General features: G+C 35.4%; 1 protein-coding gene across 1 annotated transcript in view; it reads right to left on the bottom strand.

The window, feature by feature from the left end:
* Positions 1 to 3: 3 nt before the first annotated feature.
* Positions 4 to 22,465, bottom strand: part of LOC145994472 (dynein axonemal heavy chain 1-like) — a 1,132,367-nt gene continuing 1,109,905 nt past the window's right edge. Inside the window, exons 59-66 of the mRNA XM_083130607.1 lie at positions 20,885 to 20,995; positions 16,384 to 16,563; positions 14,696 to 14,947; positions 12,339 to 12,491; positions 10,283 to 10,551; positions 7,921 to 8,147; positions 4,977 to 5,158; positions 4 to 183 (exon numbers count right to left, since the gene is read on the bottom strand). Coding sequence (XP_082986733.1) covers positions 4 to 183; positions 4,977 to 5,158; positions 7,921 to 8,147; positions 10,283 to 10,551; positions 12,339 to 12,491; positions 14,696 to 14,947; positions 16,384 to 16,563; positions 20,885 to 20,995 — 1,554 coding nt within the window. The remainder of the gene's footprint in view (positions 184 to 4,976; positions 5,159 to 7,920; positions 8,148 to 10,282; positions 10,552 to 12,338; positions 12,492 to 14,695; positions 14,948 to 16,383; positions 16,564 to 20,884; positions 20,996 to 22,465) is intronic.

Raw genomic sequence — 22,465 nt, 5'->3', positions numbered from 1 at the left:
CTTTCACAGAAATGTGAAAGCAAGTGAATACATGGTAACTTTTGTGTTCTTGCCTGTAAAAAGTTCCTTAGGATGAGACTCGGCAAGCAAGCCTTTTTCAGAACTCCACCTCGCACCCTCTACGAAAAGGCCCCAGATGTAGCATCCATTCTCTGGTTTTGTAGATGGTTTGGTTTCTATGATCTGTAAAGGAAATACTGCATCATGAAGTATTTTGAAAATATAACATTTATATTTATGTGTACAGATTGAAGTATTTAAATGAGGTAATAGTTCTTGATTACACATACTGCTGTCTCACCATCTTATTATGTAGAGCCACATATTTATGGTGAACAAAAGATAAAGATTTCAACACAAAAATAGCATATTTGGAGATCAAAAAACATATATAAAAAGGCACTGCAGTGTGAATATTACCTTAAATTTGATTTAAAATCTATACCTATTACACAAAATGAAATTTTCCCTTCTAATAGCACATTTATGTAGTCAGGGTATGTATAAAGGAGTCCATTTTCACTTCTCAAATATTTTCAACATAATTATTCAATTTTCAGTGATTTGCATAACTCTTGGGAGTTTCATAAAGTATTGTGTAGGAAAATAAACTCTAAATTTAGTGTTAAACAGTCTATTTCACATCATTTCATGACTAAACATGTTGGGAAAATGCACCTTATACTCTTCAGAAACATGAAAAATGTGTTATTTTACAATTCATGTTTTGTCAAAAAAGAAATGAAGACTAAAATTGGTAAACGCTGTAAGTGCCACAATAATTCAAATGCAGTTTTCCACGTTAAACTGTGAAGTGTGCCATGCTTTATAATGTGATAAATGTGAAAAGTGGCTTGTAGCCCTCTAAGTAGTTCAAACGGAGTGTAAAGAGGTCAATAGTGTGAACGTTCTTACAGGCTGATGTGCGGAAGGATGCGATTTACCAAAGCTTTTGGAACTTACAACGTTTACCACTTTTAGTCCTCAAATATGCATGCTTCTACTTATTAGGTATAGGAGGCAACAATTTTATCACAGGAAAGATACTAGTGATATAACAAAGCAGGAAAATTACAACCTCCAGTATTCTTTTTAATTTTTGAAACAATATCATGATTTTGTTATAAAGTAGAAATGTGGTGTAACAGGAAATTTACTAGTTCTGTTGAAAATGTAAAGGTAAAGTGCTCCCCTGTGCTTAGCACCATGCCATGAAGGCGTATAGGGGGTGTGGGGGTAACACCCCACACTTTCTTGATCCGGTCGTGAGTGTGGGTGATGTGATCAGCATCACGCCCCTGACCGCCTTTACCCCCCAGGTACCCATGTCATTCGACGCTGGGTGGGTGCCAGAGCCGCTTTCAACGTTAGAAAAGTTCCCGGATTTGAACCGGCCGGGGATTGAACCCGGTAACTTGAGCATGGTCTAACCCACCGCGGCCACAACTAGTTCTGTTGTACTTGCCAATAATTTTTTAACAGATTCTGATGTCAATATTTTTAGATCTTCTATGTAGCCAAATAGTTAGTGCTCTCACCCATGGTGCAAGCAGCCCTAGGTACGATTGTTGATGGGAGCCCTCAAAATTTCAGCATTGACCCAGTCTCGTGAGGACAACTGGGGAGCTACTTGGATGGGACTAGATGCTCTGACCACGCATCACCCAATGAAAAAGCTTCTCTGTCAGGCCCTTGCCCTTAGAGGGTTGTTGTGCTGTTAAGTTTAGTTAGATGCCAAATATTTAATTGCTTTCAATATATTGGGTTGCCCCATAAGTCCTGGCATTTTTTTTAAGTGAAAATTTTGCATGAAAAATAAAATGTGTTGGCAATGCGTTTTATGTTATTCGATAGAGAATTATGTGCTCTACAAAATAGTGTGTTTATTTTTGTTATGCTGATATACTTTTTGTACTTTTCAGGCCATTAAAATGGAGTGTCAAGTCAGCAAAAAAGAGCATTTTCGACACCTTCTGCCTTTTGCGTTTAATCGAGGTGCCAAAGCCACAGAAGCTGCTGGAGAGATTTGTGAAGTGTAACGTGAAGAAGCGATGCCTTGCCGGTAACATTTCGGTAGAGGAATCGCTGCTTGTGTCCATGAGTTGACCGATGACGGGCAAGCAAACCGGCGGAGATCGTGGCTCCTTGATTTTTGCTGTTGTTGTTCAAAGCATGCGGAACCCATGCGCCCAACTTTTGAACCTTTCCCATCGAGTGAAGGTGACGCTCTATGGTACTGTGGGAGAATTCCATTATATCTGCCAATTCCCTTGTCATTTGGTGTGGATCTTCGTGAATAAGCTGATTCGGTCGCTCCTCATCGAACTGAATGGAGCATCCGGTGCGATGCATGTCTTTGAGTTCGAAATTGCCGTCTTTGAATCGCTTAAACCAATTTTGAGCCATCCTATGAGGCATCGCTGCTTCGACGTACACTTCACAAATCTCTCGAGCAGCTTATGTGGCTTTGGCACCTCGATTAAACACAAAAAGCAGAAGGTGTCGAAAATGCTCTTTTTTGTCGACTTGACACTCCATTTTAATGACCTGAAAAGAACAAAAACTATATCAGCATAAAAAACTAAACACACTATTTTGTAGAGCACATAATTCTCTATCAAATAACATAAAATTCATTGCCAACACATTTTATTTTTCACTCAAAATTTTCACTTAAAAAAAAACGCCAGAACTTATGGGCCAACCCAATACATGGTTGTTTAATAAAAACACAATGTCATTTCCATTTTGTCTAAATATGCTATACAGTGGAACCTCGATAATATGTTTTTCAGGGGACCAAGCCAAAAAAACTTAAAATGCGAGAATATGTAAAATCGAGGAAAATTTTATAACATTTTGCTATATTGGGACCATCAAGATTGAATATATAATGCGGGAAAATGTAAAATCGAGGAACGTAAAATGGAGGTTCCACTGTAAATAACTAAATCCTGAAAACTTTACTTCAGTAGAAGCAGTTTTTCATACATGAGAGAGGAATAACATTTGAATTCATTCTCCAGAGCATATAATCATAATTTTACCTGTTGGAAGAACAACAAGACAGCCAATGACCATAATTAAGAAGTCAATAAAAGACACTGTACAAAGAATTGTAACTGCATGGAGCAGTTCTGGGGTTCACCCAGCTTTCAATAAATGGGTACCTGGGAGCAACCTTTGGGGGGGGGGGGGTTTAAAGATGACAGAGAATGTTGCTGATCACCAACTCCACAAACGCCAGAGATTAAAAATGTTTGCGGCTGTACCTCCATATCCCCCATATGCCTTAGAAGTAGCTAGCTTTACTTTTACTGCATAAATATATGCAGTGCAAAGTGGAAATTTTTAGCTGGAGGGATGCTTGGTTGAGTTTGGGGATGGGTGGTGGGGAGGGGGTGAAAATTATGCTAGCTGGGTGATGCTTTATGAAAATTTTCAAAACTGGGCTGATATCATCACTCCATGCCCCCCCCCCCTGCTTCAAGCGCTGACAATATTGCCTTTTATTAAACTTGCAACTGTAAATATAAATGTTGGATTTTTTTTAAATCTATGAACCTATTAATAATGATACTAGTTGCCAATTTTAGCCCATATTCATGCATCAGAAATCACTTCATCTCATCTCTAATGAAAGCACATGCCAAAAATAAATTTACTATAGAAACTTCAGTTTCTGCATTGTAAAAACACTCAAATTTTCATGTTGGTACACAAGAAAATATTAATAATATGCATATATTAGGAAAAAAAATCAGTAACTATAAGTATTGTTGAATTTGGGATTGGGGGTAATTTTACTGATACAACACTTCTGTAAATAAGTTTGTGCAAAATTCTATCATTTTGTCATTATTTTCATGAACACAAAGCTAATAATTCATACATGTTTGCTTTGTGAAGTGAATGTGTAAATTTGTAAGATAAAATATTGCAATCACAGTGATTAAAGAGGTGAATGAACCATTCAAGTTGTGCATGGAATAATTGTAGTTTCATATTGGTTCCGTAGTCACAGTCGTCGCCAGATATTTTTGTGAGGGGGGGGGGGAGGTCAGGCCAATGAAACAAATACTAGGAATAATAATAATTGTAATTATGCTTATGATTATTATTATGAAATAATTATTATATAAACTACTAAAAATATACCAATAATTACAAATTATTGTTGTTAATAATAATAATAATAATATACTTATATATCCTTGGGGAACTCTTCTACTCAATTCACTACTTATTTTCATTATTTTTTTTGACATTTCATGCAGTTAGTGTACTGAAGTACACATTCACTTTATTTTGTTATTAACTTGTACACACCTCATTCAAATTCAAATTGATTAATTCATTGATTGAGTTAGTTCACTTTATGCACAGTAAGGCTAATTGGGACTGGACCTACAGTTTAAAGTGGGATCCGAACCACTTTGTGCCTCCACCAGGTATTGCCCCTGGGAACCCTTGATTACAAGGTGACGATGCTACCACTGCACCATCTGGGAGGTCCCACCTCATTCAAGAAAATGCTTTAAAAGTTAGGGAGAATTCTAATTTAAATTTTTATTTATTGTTTATATTATGCGACCTCTCACATTAAGACTGCAAATCAGGAATTCTGAAAACTGTGAAACTATTTACTCCGGTTCCAATATTTTACACTCAATGTTTTTGACGTAACACATTTTTCACTGCATTATTCAGTTTGAACACTCACTAATTGAACATTATTTCTATTAGCAATAAAAATAAGAAACTTCCTGATAATTTGTAAGTCGTAATGAATGATGACAATATCCTGGGTGGGTCGAAGGGCTGCTTTTACCCCTTCTGCTGATGCCCATGTCTATAGTGTATTCTCATTAGTGAATTTTATATCGGTACTCAATTGGTATCAGTTAAAATTTCATATCATTCCATTTCTGTTAAGGATAAACAATATAAAACCATTTCTTTTGCTTCTCACTTACCTTAAAATCAAAGGTTACGGTGTCGATTGACACTACAAATTTCCTTGCAAAATTCTGCAATGTTCCTGTCAGGAAAGCCTGAGGGAAAAAGAACCCTGAAATCCAAAACGTTGTGGGGATTCCAAGGTCAATCCACTCTTGTAGAAAATCGATCCTTTCCTTCAAATCTGCCACCCAAGAACCTGCAACAGTTTAGGTTATATACATGTTCCCACATAAAAATTAATCTAATAACAAAAACTGAATTTTTGTTTCATTTTCAAACTTGTAGCAGATATATAGAGGAAGTTCACTACAAACATTTATTTTTACAAAGTTTGTTCAAAGTTTCAGTTTTAAAACGAACATTTCCCAAGTGAGCATCCAATCTAGTAACACCTGATTGATTACCAGAACGATTTGGAACCAGGAAGGCAGGTGGCGGAATAAGTGAATGAAAATTAATGAACAAATTGAAAGTTTTGGGTGCATCGGCACATATGGCCATTTTGCACCCTTCAAAGAAAACGGGGGAACATATTTTTATCTAGAAAACTTATCTTGAAGTTAAAAAGAATGGGGTGTAAAGAGTACCTTGAGAAAGGTTACAAAGCGACCTCCAGAGGACATACACAACATTCTGAAAAGGCAAGGAGAGGCTAAAAACATCCTCAGAAACAGAACAAAGTTTAAGAAACTAAAAACATTTGTTAAGACACTGTCATCATCTCCCAGCATGAAGATAAGTTCCTGTTGGCAAAAGCTCAACTGCCTCGCTAGTTAATGTTCCATATAGATAATGAAGTTTCACTGGACTTTGAACCTCCCTTAGCAGACCGAAAGCAGTGTACCAGTCCTCTTTTTCTTAGCAAATAAGATATACTAGATAAACATGTGCGGTTTTAGCCCAAATAGATAGGTGAGTGAGTTACAGAGAGAGAGAGAGAGAGAGAGAGAAAATCCCTGTAAGACTTTCAAAGAGAAACTGTGCAATCTACAAAAGCAGTGATTAACACGAAATGCTACTGACTCAGTGGTCAAATTTCAATCTTGTCAACGAAGTTCTCAATTTCAGATCTCAGCTTAACAGGTGTTCTTTGTGAATGTCCATCACCCCCGCCCCCCCCCCCCCGAAGAGTGGCAGAAAAATGATGATAAATAACAAAAATTATGTAACAAACCCTTTTTGGATTTTCCAATGCACTTAATGAAATGTAACAATATGGAAACAGTAAATGCTTGCCAGACACCTAATTTTCAATGCTGCCCCATGCAATAAAAAATAAGAACAAGGTAAAACACATGAAAAAAAACCCAACAACTTTGTACTTCAATGTGGTTGCTCTTTTTCATCCAATATTTTGGATCCATAACTGGATTCTTCAACAGGCAATTCCAGGAATTATAACATTGTAAAAAGGTTAAAAGACTGACCCAAGAGATGAGGTCCTTGTAGATGGACCTGGCTGCCCTACTTCAAGGTACCTTCAATTACTATTTGAACTACAAACTTGTTGTTGTGACTTGTCTTACCCTATTTAAATTACTTTCGTGGTTAAGCAAACTTTCAAGAAAGTGTTGAGCAAAATCTGAATTCTTTCAAAATGACTCGAGAGCTAAGGTGGGCTGAAGCCTAGGGTGTTATTCAAAGCTCTTTTTTTAATCTAAAGACTACAAAGTCAGAAATGCAATGGAGAAATTTACACTTTGAAGAGGTAAGGGAAGAAAGAAAACATAGAAAGTGTTACTCGACTCTTGTTCCCATTGAAAATTTTTAAGTAATGAAGTGATTGCTAGGTACTTCCTTTGGGGGTCACCACGTGAAAATAGATGCCACCATTCAACTTGGTACGTGAAGTTCCCTGTTCGATCTGCATCGTAAATCCTTTGTTTTCCTCATTTCAAAATTTGTAGGATGTAAATACAGGGTGGCTACTCACCGGGAATTCCTTGAATTCCGAGAATTCTGCGTGAATTATTGGGTCAGGGAATTCTGCATGAATTCTACATGAATTTTTCTCCGTAGACGTGAAACTTTTATTAATCCAAATCCCATTGAATTTATATATATTTATAAATGCTCTGAGGCAAGTTTTTCACAGTATAGGTTTTATTTTTATCGAGGAAGAAAAAGAAAGCTGCGGGGAAAATAAAACGGAATACTCTCAGTCCGTTTACGTTGTTAGTGTCTTTTGCAGAACAATCTAACAGACAAAAGATTTTAGCAAGGTAAGATATCCTAAAGTTGAATAGACAAATTTGAGTTTAAAGTTCTTGTACAATTAACAAATTTTCGTAGATTAGTATATCCCATAACATTCGTCACTTCTGTTGGAAGATTTATTTCGAGTCTGAATATGTGGAATTGCAAATGTAAACTCCATACCTTAAATTAAATATTTTAAATATATGTACCATTTAATTGAATTGATTTAGAATTTTTGGATACATTGAAACCACACAGACCCTTTATATTGTTAATATATTTGTGTGTGCATGTGTGTTAATGGTGAGATTCGTAATACGTTGATGTAGAGAAAACATCTGCTTGTATACCCCTGAATTTTCGGAAAGTTCACCTTGAAAACCGGGAATTATACTTGAATTTTATCATGGTCCTAGGGTGGCCACCCTGATATATCACAAATTATGGCACAAGAAGAAAATATCGAAGGACACACATCAAATATTGATATCTGGTAGTGCAGGGAGGGATGCCAAACCACAATCCTGCTTAGGGTTCCTAAATATCTAGCTACGTGACTGATGAGAGATAATGGCAACAATAGTTGGTCTACAACAATAATAATGTTAACAAAAAAAGGCATTCACGCTGATATTAAAACCCAGCTGGGCAGAAATTTCACATTGCAAAAAAAGCAGACGTGCCAAATAAATAATAATAATAAAAAAACAGATACACAATAACACTAAGTTATGATAAAAAACAATTTATTACTCTCACCTAAAGGTTTCAGTGAAGGATAAGCTCTGGCAGCCCAAAGTGAAGGCACAGAATTTTTGCTAAGGCTGTTAGCCATTTGTTCAAGCTTCTCTGACAAAACTACAAGTCCTTTCAAAGCTTTCTTCAAATCCGTAAGACTTGCATGGATCACCACCAACAGTCTGTTGAAACGAATTAGCTCCTGAGTCAAAACTGTGTTCAAGGATTCCTCATATTTCACTGGATACCTGAAAGGTTGATGACAGCAAATCAGCAAATCTTCATAGTATAAGTACATAAGGGCAAATATCTAAACACACAAACACATTAGTTTTTCTTGTATGTACGCATTGCTTGCATGATAGAATTATTTTCCTGTAGTTTACGGTTATTACAAGCATAAGAAAACAGTTTTTTCTTTGTGACGTTTCAGGAGAACACACGCTCCTTTCATCAGACATTTATTTTCATTTTGACTAAAGATACAGTTATAACAATGGTTAGTAATTTTTAAACAAAAAGAATCTGTTATATAATGGATGTTGTCAATGTTACATTGTTGTAATATAGCAACTTAACTGTGAAAAAAGCAGTCTATTTTATTTTTATTTTAGATTTTTTTTTTTTTTTTTTTTTTTATCCCAAATATCATCAGGTAATTCAAATTCATCATTGTTTTCACAAAGTCTCTTGATGTTTTCTGTTACATTAAATTTTAAAGATGGTGGCTTACTCCATTTGTGAAAAAGAAAACTCCACACTGGATCTATATTACCATTTTCATTATTTAATTTATTCCAGTGTTCTTCTGCAATGAACGAGGCTTCCCAGACATTCAACTCTGTGTTTCCCGTTAATCTTTTTAAAACCCTTCTCTTTTTAATCAAATGCTTCTCTTCGATGATATGAGTTGACAAACCTGTTCTTGGGTTTAGATTTATAATGTCCAAATCATGTTCGTGCCATCTTATTGCCATTTTCCTTGCTGTTTGTCCCACATAATCTTTTGAACATGAACAACTTATATTATATATTCCTGTGGTTTCCACATCTGGTAGCGAGTTTCTCATTTTGAATTCATTAAATGTACATTCCAAACTTCTTGGTGATTTAAAAACAATTTTGAAATTAAAACTTCTAAAAACTTTTGCAATTTTATGTGAGAATCCCTTGTGGAATGGAATGCACACAAATTTCTTTTCAACAGATTTTTCATCTTTGTCTGTATTTCTCTTTTCCTTTAGTTTTCTTGCAAAAAAAAAAAAAATCTAAAATAAAAATAAAATAGACTGCTTTTTTCACAGTTAAGTTGCTATATTACAACAATGTAACATTGACAACATCCATTATATAACAGATTCTTTTTGTTTAAAAATTACTAACCATTGTTATAACTGTATCTTTAGTCAAAATGAAAATAAATGTCTGATGAAAGGAGCGTGTGTTCTCCTGAAACGTCACAAAGAAAAAACTGTTTTCTTATGCTTGTAATAACCGTAAACTACAGGAAAATAACACAAACACATACCAGTGAAATCTGATCCAAGCCAAAGAGGGTTGAGTCTTGTTTAAAATCTTGGCACTATAAGCTGACAGTTTTAAAAAAAATAATTTCTGACAATATTATCAAAGTGACTGGACTCTTCCATCTGAACTTTAGTGTTCTCTTTCAGGTAAAGAATAGATTTTTCTGTGTTGTTATTGTATACTCATTCACATGCTCAATTATTGTTGTTGTTGATTTAATTTGTTTTATGTTGCTTTTCTGCCACTTCTGGCTAATCACAACAATGGGGACGAAGAGTGATGATAATGGCCTCGACGAGATGAGAATGTTCTATACCCCGTGACAGGTTAAGTTTGCAGCAGGTTTTATGTATTAAACCGCGCGAGAACGACGCTCAGAATTTCCCGTGCGAGTCTTGCCTCGACCGCCGAGCCGTTCATATCACAGACATAGGCAGTATTGCAGCGGAACTATATTCTGCATGCATGTTTGGGTCTACATGGGCAAAAAGTTGCTGCAAACTTATTTAACTTGTCGCGCGGCTTAGTTACATAATTCCATTTCTAGTTACAATCCAAGCATCGATAAATTAGAAGTAACACACTGTAGTTAACATGATGATAATGATGATTTAAAATTTTTGGGTGCATTAGCACCGCTTGACAAATGTTAGAAGTGCAGGTTGTAAAGTGATCTGTTAAAACACTGTTATCATCTCCTAACATGGGTGATAAATCACTGGGATGAGAGCAATGTATGAACATACATATTCAGAACTTCCAAAACATTGGATGCTAACATCACTCACTGATAACCCTAGAACACTTGTGCGAGACATGGAAGTTGTTAAACAAATAAATAAATAATCCTGCTTACCTTTCAGCAACTGGTTCTAAGTTAATAGGTCGAGGTATCTGGTCCTGAATGCTCTGCACTAGATTGAACACGACATCTTCCTGGCTCATTTCCGCACCTCCTGCCGCTTTAGGCTGCAATGTCAAGAGAGTAGCGAGGCAACTATACGTTTCATTCTGAGCACAACTGATGTCTGCATTAGCATGCAGGCCAAAAAGGGCTGGATCATCATTAATAGGTAGCGTTTTAATGTAATCAAGGTAGTCAATCAGAGCTGAGCTTGATGTAATCTGTAAGTACATTAGAGAAAATCACATTAGGTGTCATTCAGTGTTGTAACTAGTAAAGGCAGGAATTTGAGAGAGAATTGCCTGAGAATGTTAACCCTCCAGCGGGCATGCTATTTTTTATAATATGGGCAGGCATGTGGGCAGCCCAGCCATTTTTCATTTAAAAATTTGCTTGTTTTACATTTATAATTGAATACTTTTATTAAGACATGTCATTTAGACATAAAGAAATATAATAAAAATGTTTAAACTAAAAGATACAAATATATTATGTGATAACAACAACTTATTGTGTGAGTGCAAAGAAATAAAAAATAAACATTTGTAAACTCAAAAATACCAATAAAGTTTGCAAGAATCGTATTATTTTACAAGTGAAAATAAATAAATATCATAAATATGTATAAAATCAAAGATACATATATATTATGTGAGAACCACAACTTTTCATTGCATGAGTGAAAATAAATAAAAAATAAACATTTGTACATTCAAAGATACAAATAAAGAATGTATTTCTTTATTTTCTATTGCACAATAATAAGGTTCTTACGTACTGAGTTTACAAATGTTTATAAATGTGTATTTTTTATTCTTTTCACGCATACAATAAGAAGTTGTTGTTTATCTGATAAATGGCATGATGAATCCATAAAAATATTAAATAAAATTCAAACACTATTACTATAATAGTGATCGGTGATAACACTAATAATAGATATAAAAATAACCAAAAAATAATAATAATAAAATTTAAAACTTTAGTTACGTGAGAAACACCAAGAATGCAAGCAAATGGAAATGCACCTCTGGTATGTAGACAAAGGTAGTCAGAAGAACGGTACCTTCCTCTGTCAGTAGCAGAAACTCCAATGGAAGAATATGAGAGCGGATAGCAGGGTGGCATCAGTAATGTCTCAACATGGATAGAAAACGTGGTTGTGTGGTGACGAAGTTCCCCAGTGTGCCCACCGGAGGGTTAAATAAATAAACAGTAATATGTTTACCTTAAGATATCACAATTCCACACAGGTAAAAGAAATGCCAGTTAAAAAACAGGCAAAGCCAAGGCTGGCCCAGTATCTCAGTTGGTAAAGCAAAGGCATGCTACTGTTTGAGTCCTAGTTTAGCCTGTATTTTTCACTTAAATTTCCACATATTAATATGTTTACTTATTATGACTGTCTTCCATCCCTTTCATAACCACCATTAAACATAACAAAGCAGGGGCGGTGGAATGTTAGAGATGCACTGGGTAAGAATCAATGGTGCCAACCTGTCAAACAATATGAAAGTTGTCAGGTACAATAAAAGAAAAAAAATAGCAATTAAAAAGTAGAAACAAAAGGATAGTGTTATTTTTAACACAATATATAAAAAAACAAGCTAATTTCATTTAAAATGTTATGTAAAAGTACTTCTTAATTTTTTTGAATCAATGGCAAGGTTCTGAAGAATTATTTCTTCTCGAAGTAGATATTTGTGGGAAAATGATCATTTACATATACAGTAATGATTTGAGCAAATCACAACACATGGTAGGATATCACATTTCAAAATCTTACAATATTCACTCATATTTACCAGCCTTTGTCATCTAAACAATCCGAACAATATTTTCCCTGTAAGATTGTGGGTGCAGATAGGAAACCCTATGGAAACAAGATTGCAGTTACACATGGTTACTTTTGTAGATTTAACTGAAAGTGATACTACAATATTTACATAAGTTTCTTTTTCCAGTAAGAATACAGGAGAGCATGTATTTACTTTATTTTATTTTTTACCTGATAGTAGGCCCCTTTTTCATCAAACACATAATGATCTGAGAGAACAGAATTCGAATAATAATCCTCAAGAATGTTTAAAATGCATCTGCGATCCCAGTCATCAGTTACTCTGCCACCATAGTTGATATGCCCAGCAGTATATATCAATACCTGCAAAGAAAATTGCAATTTTTGTCAACATGTTTCCCTTATAAGTGTTATCAGTTTGTTGCTCCCTTCAGTCGAGGTCGGAGCTTCCCCTTGCCTCCTCCACACCCCTGACCCTCAAGGGTTGCCACACTTCTTCTAAGCTGCTCAGCCGACACTTCGTGATTTGTACGTTTGCGGTTGCTTTAGTCTTTGCTGGTGTATTGTGTAAGGGTTATTTGGTTTTGTATTAATTATGAATGAATTTGAATTTGAATTGTTGGGTGCGTCAGCACTGGAAGGCTATTATGCACCCATCACATTATACGGGGTTCAGCCCCTTACCATAACTAAAATACTGTAGCATAACTGCAGTGTCGTGTTACTAAAATATTAAAATCTTCTGACTTTCGTTAAAAGCTGAGTCTGCAAAGGGGCACTCAGCACACACAAGTACAAAAGACAGGACAACACACACACAAAATTATACTGGCCATAGTGCCAGTCGCCAGAGCCTCGTTTGTCTGCAAAAAGCAGTCCAGGGTGTACTATGTGGAAGTGACGTCGACAATTGGGTGTACTATGTGGAAGGTCACCCCTTACACCCCTCATTATGAATGACATTGAGGAGGAGCATCCTATGTGTGGTACATTAGCAGGTGGAAGTAATGGTGGTGTATGTGTCTGCTGAATGGACAGACATATTTATAAAAAAAAATAAAAAAAAATTAAAAAAATCAAGCAGCAAGGAAAAACATATTTAATTTCGGCAGAGGCTTTGACACAGTAGCGGGGCTCTCAACAAAGATCAGTGGCTGCTGTGTCTCTTTTGCCAGCATTGTTAAGAATTGTTTCCTCTCTTGTTTATTCAGGGGACCCATTTGTCGTTTTCGGTTTACATTTTATAACCCTTTCCTTGGAATGTAATAGAAACATAATATAGTATGCCATTGACCTTCCTTGAACAAGCCTTGTTCGATTCAAATTACAAAACATGTGTTTGTTGGCTGTGGTAAAATCTTGCAAAGATGGAACACCACATCACCTCTGTAGCGAATTTTGCTCTCGCCACTGAAGTTCACTGGTTAGAGTCCTGGCTTTATGGTCTTTGCGAGTGTCCATTCATTAGTGTCAATCTATCATTCATTGATGCGATTGATCAAAAGTGGCAGAAAAGTGGTGCTAAATAACACAACTACACAAAAATTAAGCCAATTTCTATAGTAGTCTTCACTTTCATTGGCATATTTTCACAGAAATCTACTAAAAGTTGATTGGTATAACATATGAACATGTTTGTTTCAGGATTTCTTTATTTTCAACATCACACCCCCTTAATTTGATTCTGCATTCTCTCAACACCCCTAGATTATTAATCCTGGTGCTGCTACTGTTATAAAGAGAGATACTGATGATTCTTACTGTAGACGAAGTAGAAATATGTGTACTTACGAGAAATATTTTGTTTCTTCAGTAAGTAAATGTAGCTGGGCACATGTCACAGGCAGTAAGATGAGCTCATATATCGACATGCAGCAAAATTCGTTCAAGTAAAACATAAAATATAAGTGACATATGTCACTTGTAGATTTTGTGTATAAAACTGTAGGCATCTATGAACCTTAAGAATGTTTCACTATTTTTTCCAACCCTCTTGAGCCACTGCTTCAATTATTTTCTACAGTTTGAAGTAAGAAAAATAATTTTCCTTGTGAATTTAATAGAAACATGTTCTTATTTTTTTCTGAATGCCAAAGAAAGTTTACAAAATACCTTGTAATGTTCTTTACATTAAGTACTATTTTCTAACATTTTTTTATCGGAATTATTATTATTGAAAGTTGAAATTGTTGCTTATTGGCAACTCTGTAGGTGGGCAGCATGACCTTGACTGGACTAGTTTCATGGCTTTAGCTTTAGTAACCTGCAAATCATACAGAGACTCTCCATTTTATGAATTTGTATACATTCTAGCGAAGAAATTCTGTTGTGTACCTGGATGTCTTTAATTTATTCTTAGTTCAATCCTTTCTGATCTTGAAATGAGGCATACACACACAAACTTTCACAGCATGTAGTAGCCATCAAGACAAACAACTCAGAGTCTCTTGTGGTTTGGTATAAATGATACCAAGTGATTGAGAAGCACTGCACTATATGCACGTAACTTACAATACAACCACAGAAATAATTCCTGCTGCAACATTTGCTATCGAAACTGGCCATACCTTGTACGGAATATTCATGTATTCCATGATGAACATTTGCAATTGGGAGATGCAAATTCGCAGGTCACCATCAGTGAATTCATATGGTATGTTAAAACCCAGAGGTCCAAACTTTCTCCTTTCAAGGCACGCACCATGGAAGAGACATAAGGAGAAGAGAAGCATCTTGAACTCATTCACCTTCTTATTATCTGAGTTGATGAAGTCCTGGATATCAGTTACTTGGCTGGAGTATGCTCTCATTAAATTTGCCTAAGAGAAAGAAAAAGTAGGAAATGAAGTTAGGGTATAACAAAGGAAATTAATGAAATACTAAATTGCTGTGTCCTGTTTTCACATGCATTCTACAATGTCTTTATGTCCTGTGAAAGCTTATATGTTATTTAAATGTAATATATAATTTAATGTGTATTAGAATACTAAAATATATTACTGTATAAACTATATTACTATATATTGTGTTAGCATATAGAAACTAGTTTTTACAATCCTGTTCATTGCGTTCATTGGCAAAGGGAAACATAGGAATGTTATTTTGACGTGAATCCTTTAATGAAAAGATTCTCTCGGTCTGTTTACCAGGTTAGTTGTGGAAAAGATTCCAAGCTTTCGAGAGCTTTCAGGGTAGAAGTGTAGTGCTGAGCACCAATGTGTTGTATATGTGTTTGGAGATGGAGGTTCCCCTTGAAGATGGCAGACCAATCAGGAACCGTGTCTGCTGGTTAACTATTGCTAGTCAAGCCGAGTACAGTTCAAACCCTGTGTCAGATTTTGCTTTTCCCCATGATGTGTGGTCCCAGTAGTTTGATGATTTGGCGATAATTTCTGTGTTGCTGAAATCTATTCTATGGTTCTCATTGATGAAATGTTCCGCTAGTCCCAACTTCTCCAGATTAAAATTCTTGAAGTAACTTTGGTGTTTTCTGCAGCACTGTTCAATTGTCCTGCCCATTTGTCCAATTCTTTTACCTACATGAAATTTCGTATTTCTACGTTGCACAATTGGGTAGTTATTTCCGATTAATTTCGAAGACTCACTGCCTTCATTCACTAAGGGTACTGCATGTAGAGTGGAGATGGTAGTGTGTCACTTCTTTGTTAGTTCCCAGGTGGCAGTAGTTGCATTTTCTCCCGTTTGGCAGTGCTGGGGTGTGTTTCCTGGCTTTTGTCGTCTGCTGTGGTTTCTGATTTCCGTTGTTGGGTGGCGTTGCCAGGGGGGCTGGGTTGTCTGCTTGGCATGGGTGGAGGGGGTTCGAGCAGGTGCACTGCATCTTTTCTTTTTGTGATCTGGGATTTTTCGAAGGATGGGGTGCCAAGTCGGGTGTGCCTGTTCATTGTCCAGGTTCAGCACTGGTTTCTGTTGGATGATAGCATGTGTTTCTTTGATGGTGTTCTATGATACTGCTGGTTGGGTGAAGTATGGATGTGGAGGAGATGGTGTGGTTTGTGGAGTGGAGGTGTTGTGAAAGGCCTGATCCTGGTGTCTTTTTTGGCATCTTTTATGTTCAATCCATTCTGATTTTGTAAACAAGAAGTTTCAATTTGTTTCAATTCTGTGCCATGTATATAATATCAAGATTTTATATAAATAATATTCTGTGATCGACTTTTATCTTCCTACAATATTCAAGTATCTAAGTGTAGCATCAGTTCAAAACTTATAAAATAATGATCAATATATATCTTACCTTTATTCCACGAGGTGGCTCCACTGTCATCTTACTTGAATTCTGAAGAATGTAGACTGGGAAATGAGGGGATGGCGTGGACGTGAGCCACAGACGGAAGTCCTTGTGAACTGTGTCTGGAGGAATGTGCTCAATCAGTCTTTCAAGGCTTGGCATCCAACTTGGGGCCAGATGGCAATTCTGTATAATAATAAACAAGTTCAAATATTAATGAGTTTATAAATGCACCTCACGCACCTTCATACTCACAAAACTAATATAATTAGAAATATGTTGCACAGTCAAATGGTTAGCACTCTCCCCTTTGGTGCACATGGTCTCAGGTTCGATCAGCACTGGGAGTTCAAACATTTCATTGTTGAGCCAACAGGACAATAAGGAAACCATTTGAAAGCAACAATAGCAGATTCCAATCTCAAAAGACCAAAAGAAGCGGTGATAGGACTTGATGTGCTGACATCATCTTGGGGAAGGGGGTAAGTGGGGGCAGCATCAGTTAAGAAAATTCTCATAGAGCATCTCTCAATCGAATAATTTGCACAGGCATCCCTCCACCCAGCGCACTTATCTCCATTTCAAGCATTTTTTTTAAAAAAAATCATGAAATCGAAACTGAATTTAAAATACCTTGTTGTTGTCAGACTTAAGTCCATGATTTAAATAGATTCCTTGATTCCTCTCCATAAACATCTATCACTTTGTTGATGAATAGTATTTTTTTGTCTTTTTGTACTTCTTCACAATGCACAGATGTCAAACAGAGAACACTTAATTTGCTGCCTATCATGGCATGCCTCATCTATATTTTCATGCTACATTTTCACCATTCAAATTTTATGAAGTTCTTCCTGCTACAGAGGTGGTAAGTGCCCTCCCTCCCTGACCCCTCTGTAGGTGCCCTAGGCTGACAACTTATCATCCAATGGAATATTGCGATATTATAAGCGATATTGTGCCATTGAGTTTGGTTTTCTAGATTTTTAGTTACAACAAGGCTACATTTTTTCTCATAACACACATGTGCAAACACAATTAAGAAATGTCATAGCACTTCAGTGACAGAACACACTGACCCAGGGTGGCAGAGTCAAATAAACTTTATAATAATAGTAGTAGTAGTAGTAGTAGTAGTAGTATTAGTAGTAGTAGTAGTAGTAGTAGTAGTAGTATTGCTATTATAACTGCTATTACTACTAATTCAAATTCTTTATTTGAGTGGGCGAGGTTCAGCCTGAGTCTGTTCTGCCACCTAATGCATGTCATTGAGTACATTTAAATGTACATTTCTTATATGTACGTACAAAACAAAATATACGATTTAGCTACAAAATACTGCTTTTGATCATATAATTATAATAAATGTTACATGAATAAAATTATAAAAGAAATGGTGAAAAGACAACATAAAAATAAAAGTAAAATGAAAAATGAAAAAGAAGACAGACAAAATACATAACTTAAATGTTCAAGTTACATCATAGTATTTGAACACAATCTCTGCTCTGCAAAAAAGAAGATTCTTTACTTCATTTCGGAAAGATTCTATTTTAGGTAAACTCGACATGCTCTTCCATAGGACATTCCATATTTTTGCAGCTAAATATGAATACTACTACTACTTCTACTTATGTTTTCTATTTTAAATTGCATACCCCTTACAGACCTGAGAATGTATTGATGAACTTTTTGTTTATGCATTTGAATTTTCTACATTATAGAATTACCAGGTTATCAAAATCTTTTCATGCGAGCTAATGTATGTATGTATGTATCATGGCCGTATTTAGAGGTTGGGTTTCTAGGGTTCAAACCCCCTCGAAACTTCTGACATGTTGGATTAATGGAATTCAGAAACCAAAATCTGTAACAAATTTTCAATTTTTTTTCGAAGCATCACAAAAATACATGGAGACAATGTTGAAACGATCGAGCTAGAATTTTCATACATTTGGAATTCTGAAACTTGAGTGAAACAGGATTTATTCTCAGAATTGTAGCCCACCCGCGACCCCACCATTATCACATTTCCAGTGTTGCTCCTGCGTCACAAGGAATATAGACTGAAGATTCCCTTATGATTGTCCCAAAATTCCCCTTCCAGCTTTTAAATTCCCTGTCCGATAAAGTCGAAAACCCCCCTTGATAGGAGTTCAAACCTAGGATCTCCAATTTTCTAGCGCATTTAATTCGCGATTGAGGTTACAATCCATGCACCAGGCTAAGTTTTTAAAAAGAATAACTGGTTCCACACTTTTCAACATTCCAAAAATTTAATTTTAAACTCAAACAACAGAAGCTTTATGACTAAAATTTCCATCTAACTTTTAAAACCTTTCTCTTGAAGGTATCTAAAGTTTAATGATGAAGTATAATAATTGTGCATTTCAGTACACACTGTATGAAACGTAAAAAAAAAAAAAAAGAATCTTGTGCTGGATATTCACTCATCTGCTGGATTGAGTAAGCCCCCTCAAGGATATAACAATAATATAATAATTATTATTATTAGTATTATTATTATTATGGAAAAATTGTTTTATTATTATGAAATTTTAATTATTATTGTACAATTATTGTTATAATTTCTATTATTCAAATTTCTGGCAATGCCCATGGGAACAATTATGAATGAACCCCCCCCCCCCGAAATGTTTTCCTGCCTACGGCCATGGTATGTATGTATGTATGTATGTATGTATATATATATATATACACACACATATGCTCACAAGTGTGAGGGTTAGGTCCCAACGCAACCTGAAATTGCTACTCACAAAGGTAAGGGTTGTGAATGGGAATGTAAAATAATGCTATCATTCTTGCACTTTGTTTCATTCCACAAAGATGCGATTCATTACATACTTAAGATATAAAAGTTTGTCTACCATAAGTGGCATTTTTTAAATATTTGAAACAATTACTAAAAACAAGTAAAAAGAATTTTGCAAAAAGTTGCAAATCGTGGACCAAATGCAAAACCTCAGCAGTGCAACTTTATTGATCATCTGTGTGGAATTTTAGAAAGTAGTTAATGTCCTTTAATAAGATACAAGTACACGTTACATTTCAAGCACTTTTGCTCTTGACCGTCCAAGAAATCCAGAATTAAATCTTCATTGTCAGCAATATTCTCCATTCTTACAATGAGAAAGCACAATGAAACTATAGCAGACTGCAGATGGCGTTAATTCATTACTCACGTTTGTGAGGGTTGAAACTTATTGACTAAGAAGAGGACCTAAATTCCTTCGAAACACAAATATCAATGCCACAAACACTACAACAGACTGTTTCTCAGACGTTCTGAAGAAAACCAAGGTTGTTTGATTAAAATAGAAATTACTGTCAACAGTCAACAATAACCGAATACAATAGGCAACCACGAACACAGACACGACTCTCCGAAGTGAACAATGCAGCCAATACGCGTGAACTTAAAATTGTTACAAAAATCACATCTATTCTCTGAACTGTCACAGTCATGGGAGACCGGGCCGAACTCCACCTAAGGAATTTCACCTTGAATACAGCTATACAAAAAAAATCGTCACAAAAGTGAGGGTTAGGTCTGTAAGGGATAAATTTGTAATTTCCACATTCTGTTGCCTATATCTATATACAATTTGCATAATTGTATACTTAACATATTAATTCATGTAGGACAAAAAGCCGGTTTATATAGTTAGATAGCCAGTGTAAAATAGACTAAGCTTAAATGAAACCCTACTGTAAATAATAATAATAATAGTTGGTGTAACTTACGGCCTTTAAGTCACAGAAACCAATATTTGTTGTTATAAAATATCGCTTCAATTTCACTATTCGAATTACATTAACTCTTTTCAGAAATCTCAGGGGGGTCAAGCACCCCCCTGCCCACTCCCCTATGGGCACCCTTGCACTGACCACAGGTTCCAGTTCTGGCTCGAAGATGGGTGTTCCTTTTCAAGTGTCCCATTCATCAATTTTATGTAATCTTATGTAAGCCTCATCATCACAATTAGTCAAAAACGGACAGAAAGGTGATGCAGTATAAGAAATGCACTAATTAAAACTCTAATCAAGATAAATAGGAAGTGTACATTTTTGGATATGTACTAATGTCCTGTGCTATAAAGAACATACAATGGCATGTTCATGTATAAGAGAACAAAATATTCAAATTCATTCTACGTTTTTCATTTCCCTGTACGTAATCGAGGTTCCACTATATTCTTCCTTCATTATAAACATTTTTTACAAGTTTCCTGCAACTTCAGACCCATTTTAAAAATCTTCATGTAACAGAATGTTCATAATCTTTCAAGACATTGAAGATGCGACACAATGTTCGGAAAGCAATCAAAAACGTAAGTTGTAGATGGTAAAACGGACCATCAAAATTAATGGAAGCATAAAAATTGCAATCTGCAGGAAAATTAAATACATGTTGCAAGTTTATGATTCATGAATATTATTGTGACACTATTTTGAATTAACACACACTATTAACTTTATATACCTGGAAAAATATCCAGTATCCATTTTCCATGGACATTTTCATCATGGCTTCAGCAATTGGACCTTGACCTTGTCCCAAGGAAACTGCATTCAATTTTTTTGTAAACCTCATCTGAAAGAAGAAATGAGAACCTTCACAAAATTGGAAATATTGTACAGTCAACGGCAAAGATAATAATAGGCAAATTGTCCATAGCTATTTTCATTTCTATTTATTCTGCATCCTGTGTTGTTTTAAGGAATGAAATTATGTTGCATTGTCGTCTGATAAATGACGTTTTCATTTCAATTCATTATCATCATATTGTATAAAACAGGCCAAATTTAAAATGGTGATGGACAATTTGCCTATTGTTTCTTTTGCCGTTGGGTGTACCTAAAATATTATTCACAAAAGTTCGGAATCAAGAGAAGGATCAGATGTAACTGACGAGGAATGAAACTGAATTCACAGTTCAAAAGTAACGATCTATTTATTGTTATTGTAGAGTGCTTGTGGATATGCTCCCAATGCACATCAGAATTTACATAATAGTTATTTTCAAAACACTATCTAGTTGCATTACAGAGATATGTGCAGTTTCTTTGGGGGATGAAGGGGCTATTCTTTCAGTTCTAGGAAGGCTGCACATCTGTTTCACAATTTAAAAAATGCTATGTCTGTTTTATATAAATCCTCACAGTCTTAAAACTGTGAAGAAAGGAAAGAGAAGTAGATAATGAACCAGAAATTAATAACAAAAAAAAGAAGAGGAAATATTGTAATTATGGTAGTTATACATAGCAACGGAAACTGAAGAAAATGTTGGGAAAATGATGTAAATAAACAACATAATACCAGCATGTAAAATTAGCGAAATTTTTAAAGATGCTTTGGCAATACAGGAAACATGGACAAGAGAAAAGAGAACCTAGGCATGACAGGGATATGTAGAATAATTTATTTGTATTTTTATTTAGCATCGCTTTTCTGCAACTTTTGGCTAATTGCAACAGTAAGGATGAGATGAAATTGATGAATGGACACTCTCTAATAACACCCATGCCATGCCAGTATTTGAACCCTGGGACTTCAGTGGCATATAGAATAAGATGCAATCAGTCCAAAAAAGAATACGCAGAGAAGACAATTATAACACCATTAAGCCTTGTTTCCATGATTATGAAAAAATATAAATATGCTGACCAAGGCAGTAATTTATTTTATTAAAAACATAAACTAAACGTAATGTTTCAACCTTCTAGCAAGGTCTTCTTCAGACTCTGTATCAAGTACAAAAGTAAGAAGATACAAAAACAGAGCATTATATATACACAAAACATTACTCCCTCCAGACTATTAGAAAGTTTTCTGGAACTTTCTAGCAGGTGGCTTTCACTTGTGAACTGTACTTTCACCTAAAAGGCTAAACATATTTACTTCCATATAGAATGTGGTTGGGCTTTATATCTCACGCTCTTTTTCCTTCATTTTACTAATATATGGAAGTAAATATGTTTAGCCTTTTAGGTGAAAGTACAGTTCACAAGTGAAAGCCACCTGCTAGAAAGTTCCAGAAAACTTTCTAATAGTCTGGAGGGA

This window comes from Lepisma saccharinum, chromosome 10, assembly GCF_977018435.1.
Source record: "Lepisma saccharinum chromosome 10, izLepSacc3.1, whole genome shotgun sequence".
Lineage (NCBI taxonomy): Eukaryota > Metazoa > Arthropoda > Insecta > Zygentoma > Lepismatidae > Lepisma > Lepisma saccharinum.
Note: the sequence above shows the minus strand (reverse complement) of the source record. Positions and strands in the feature narration are given on the sequence as shown.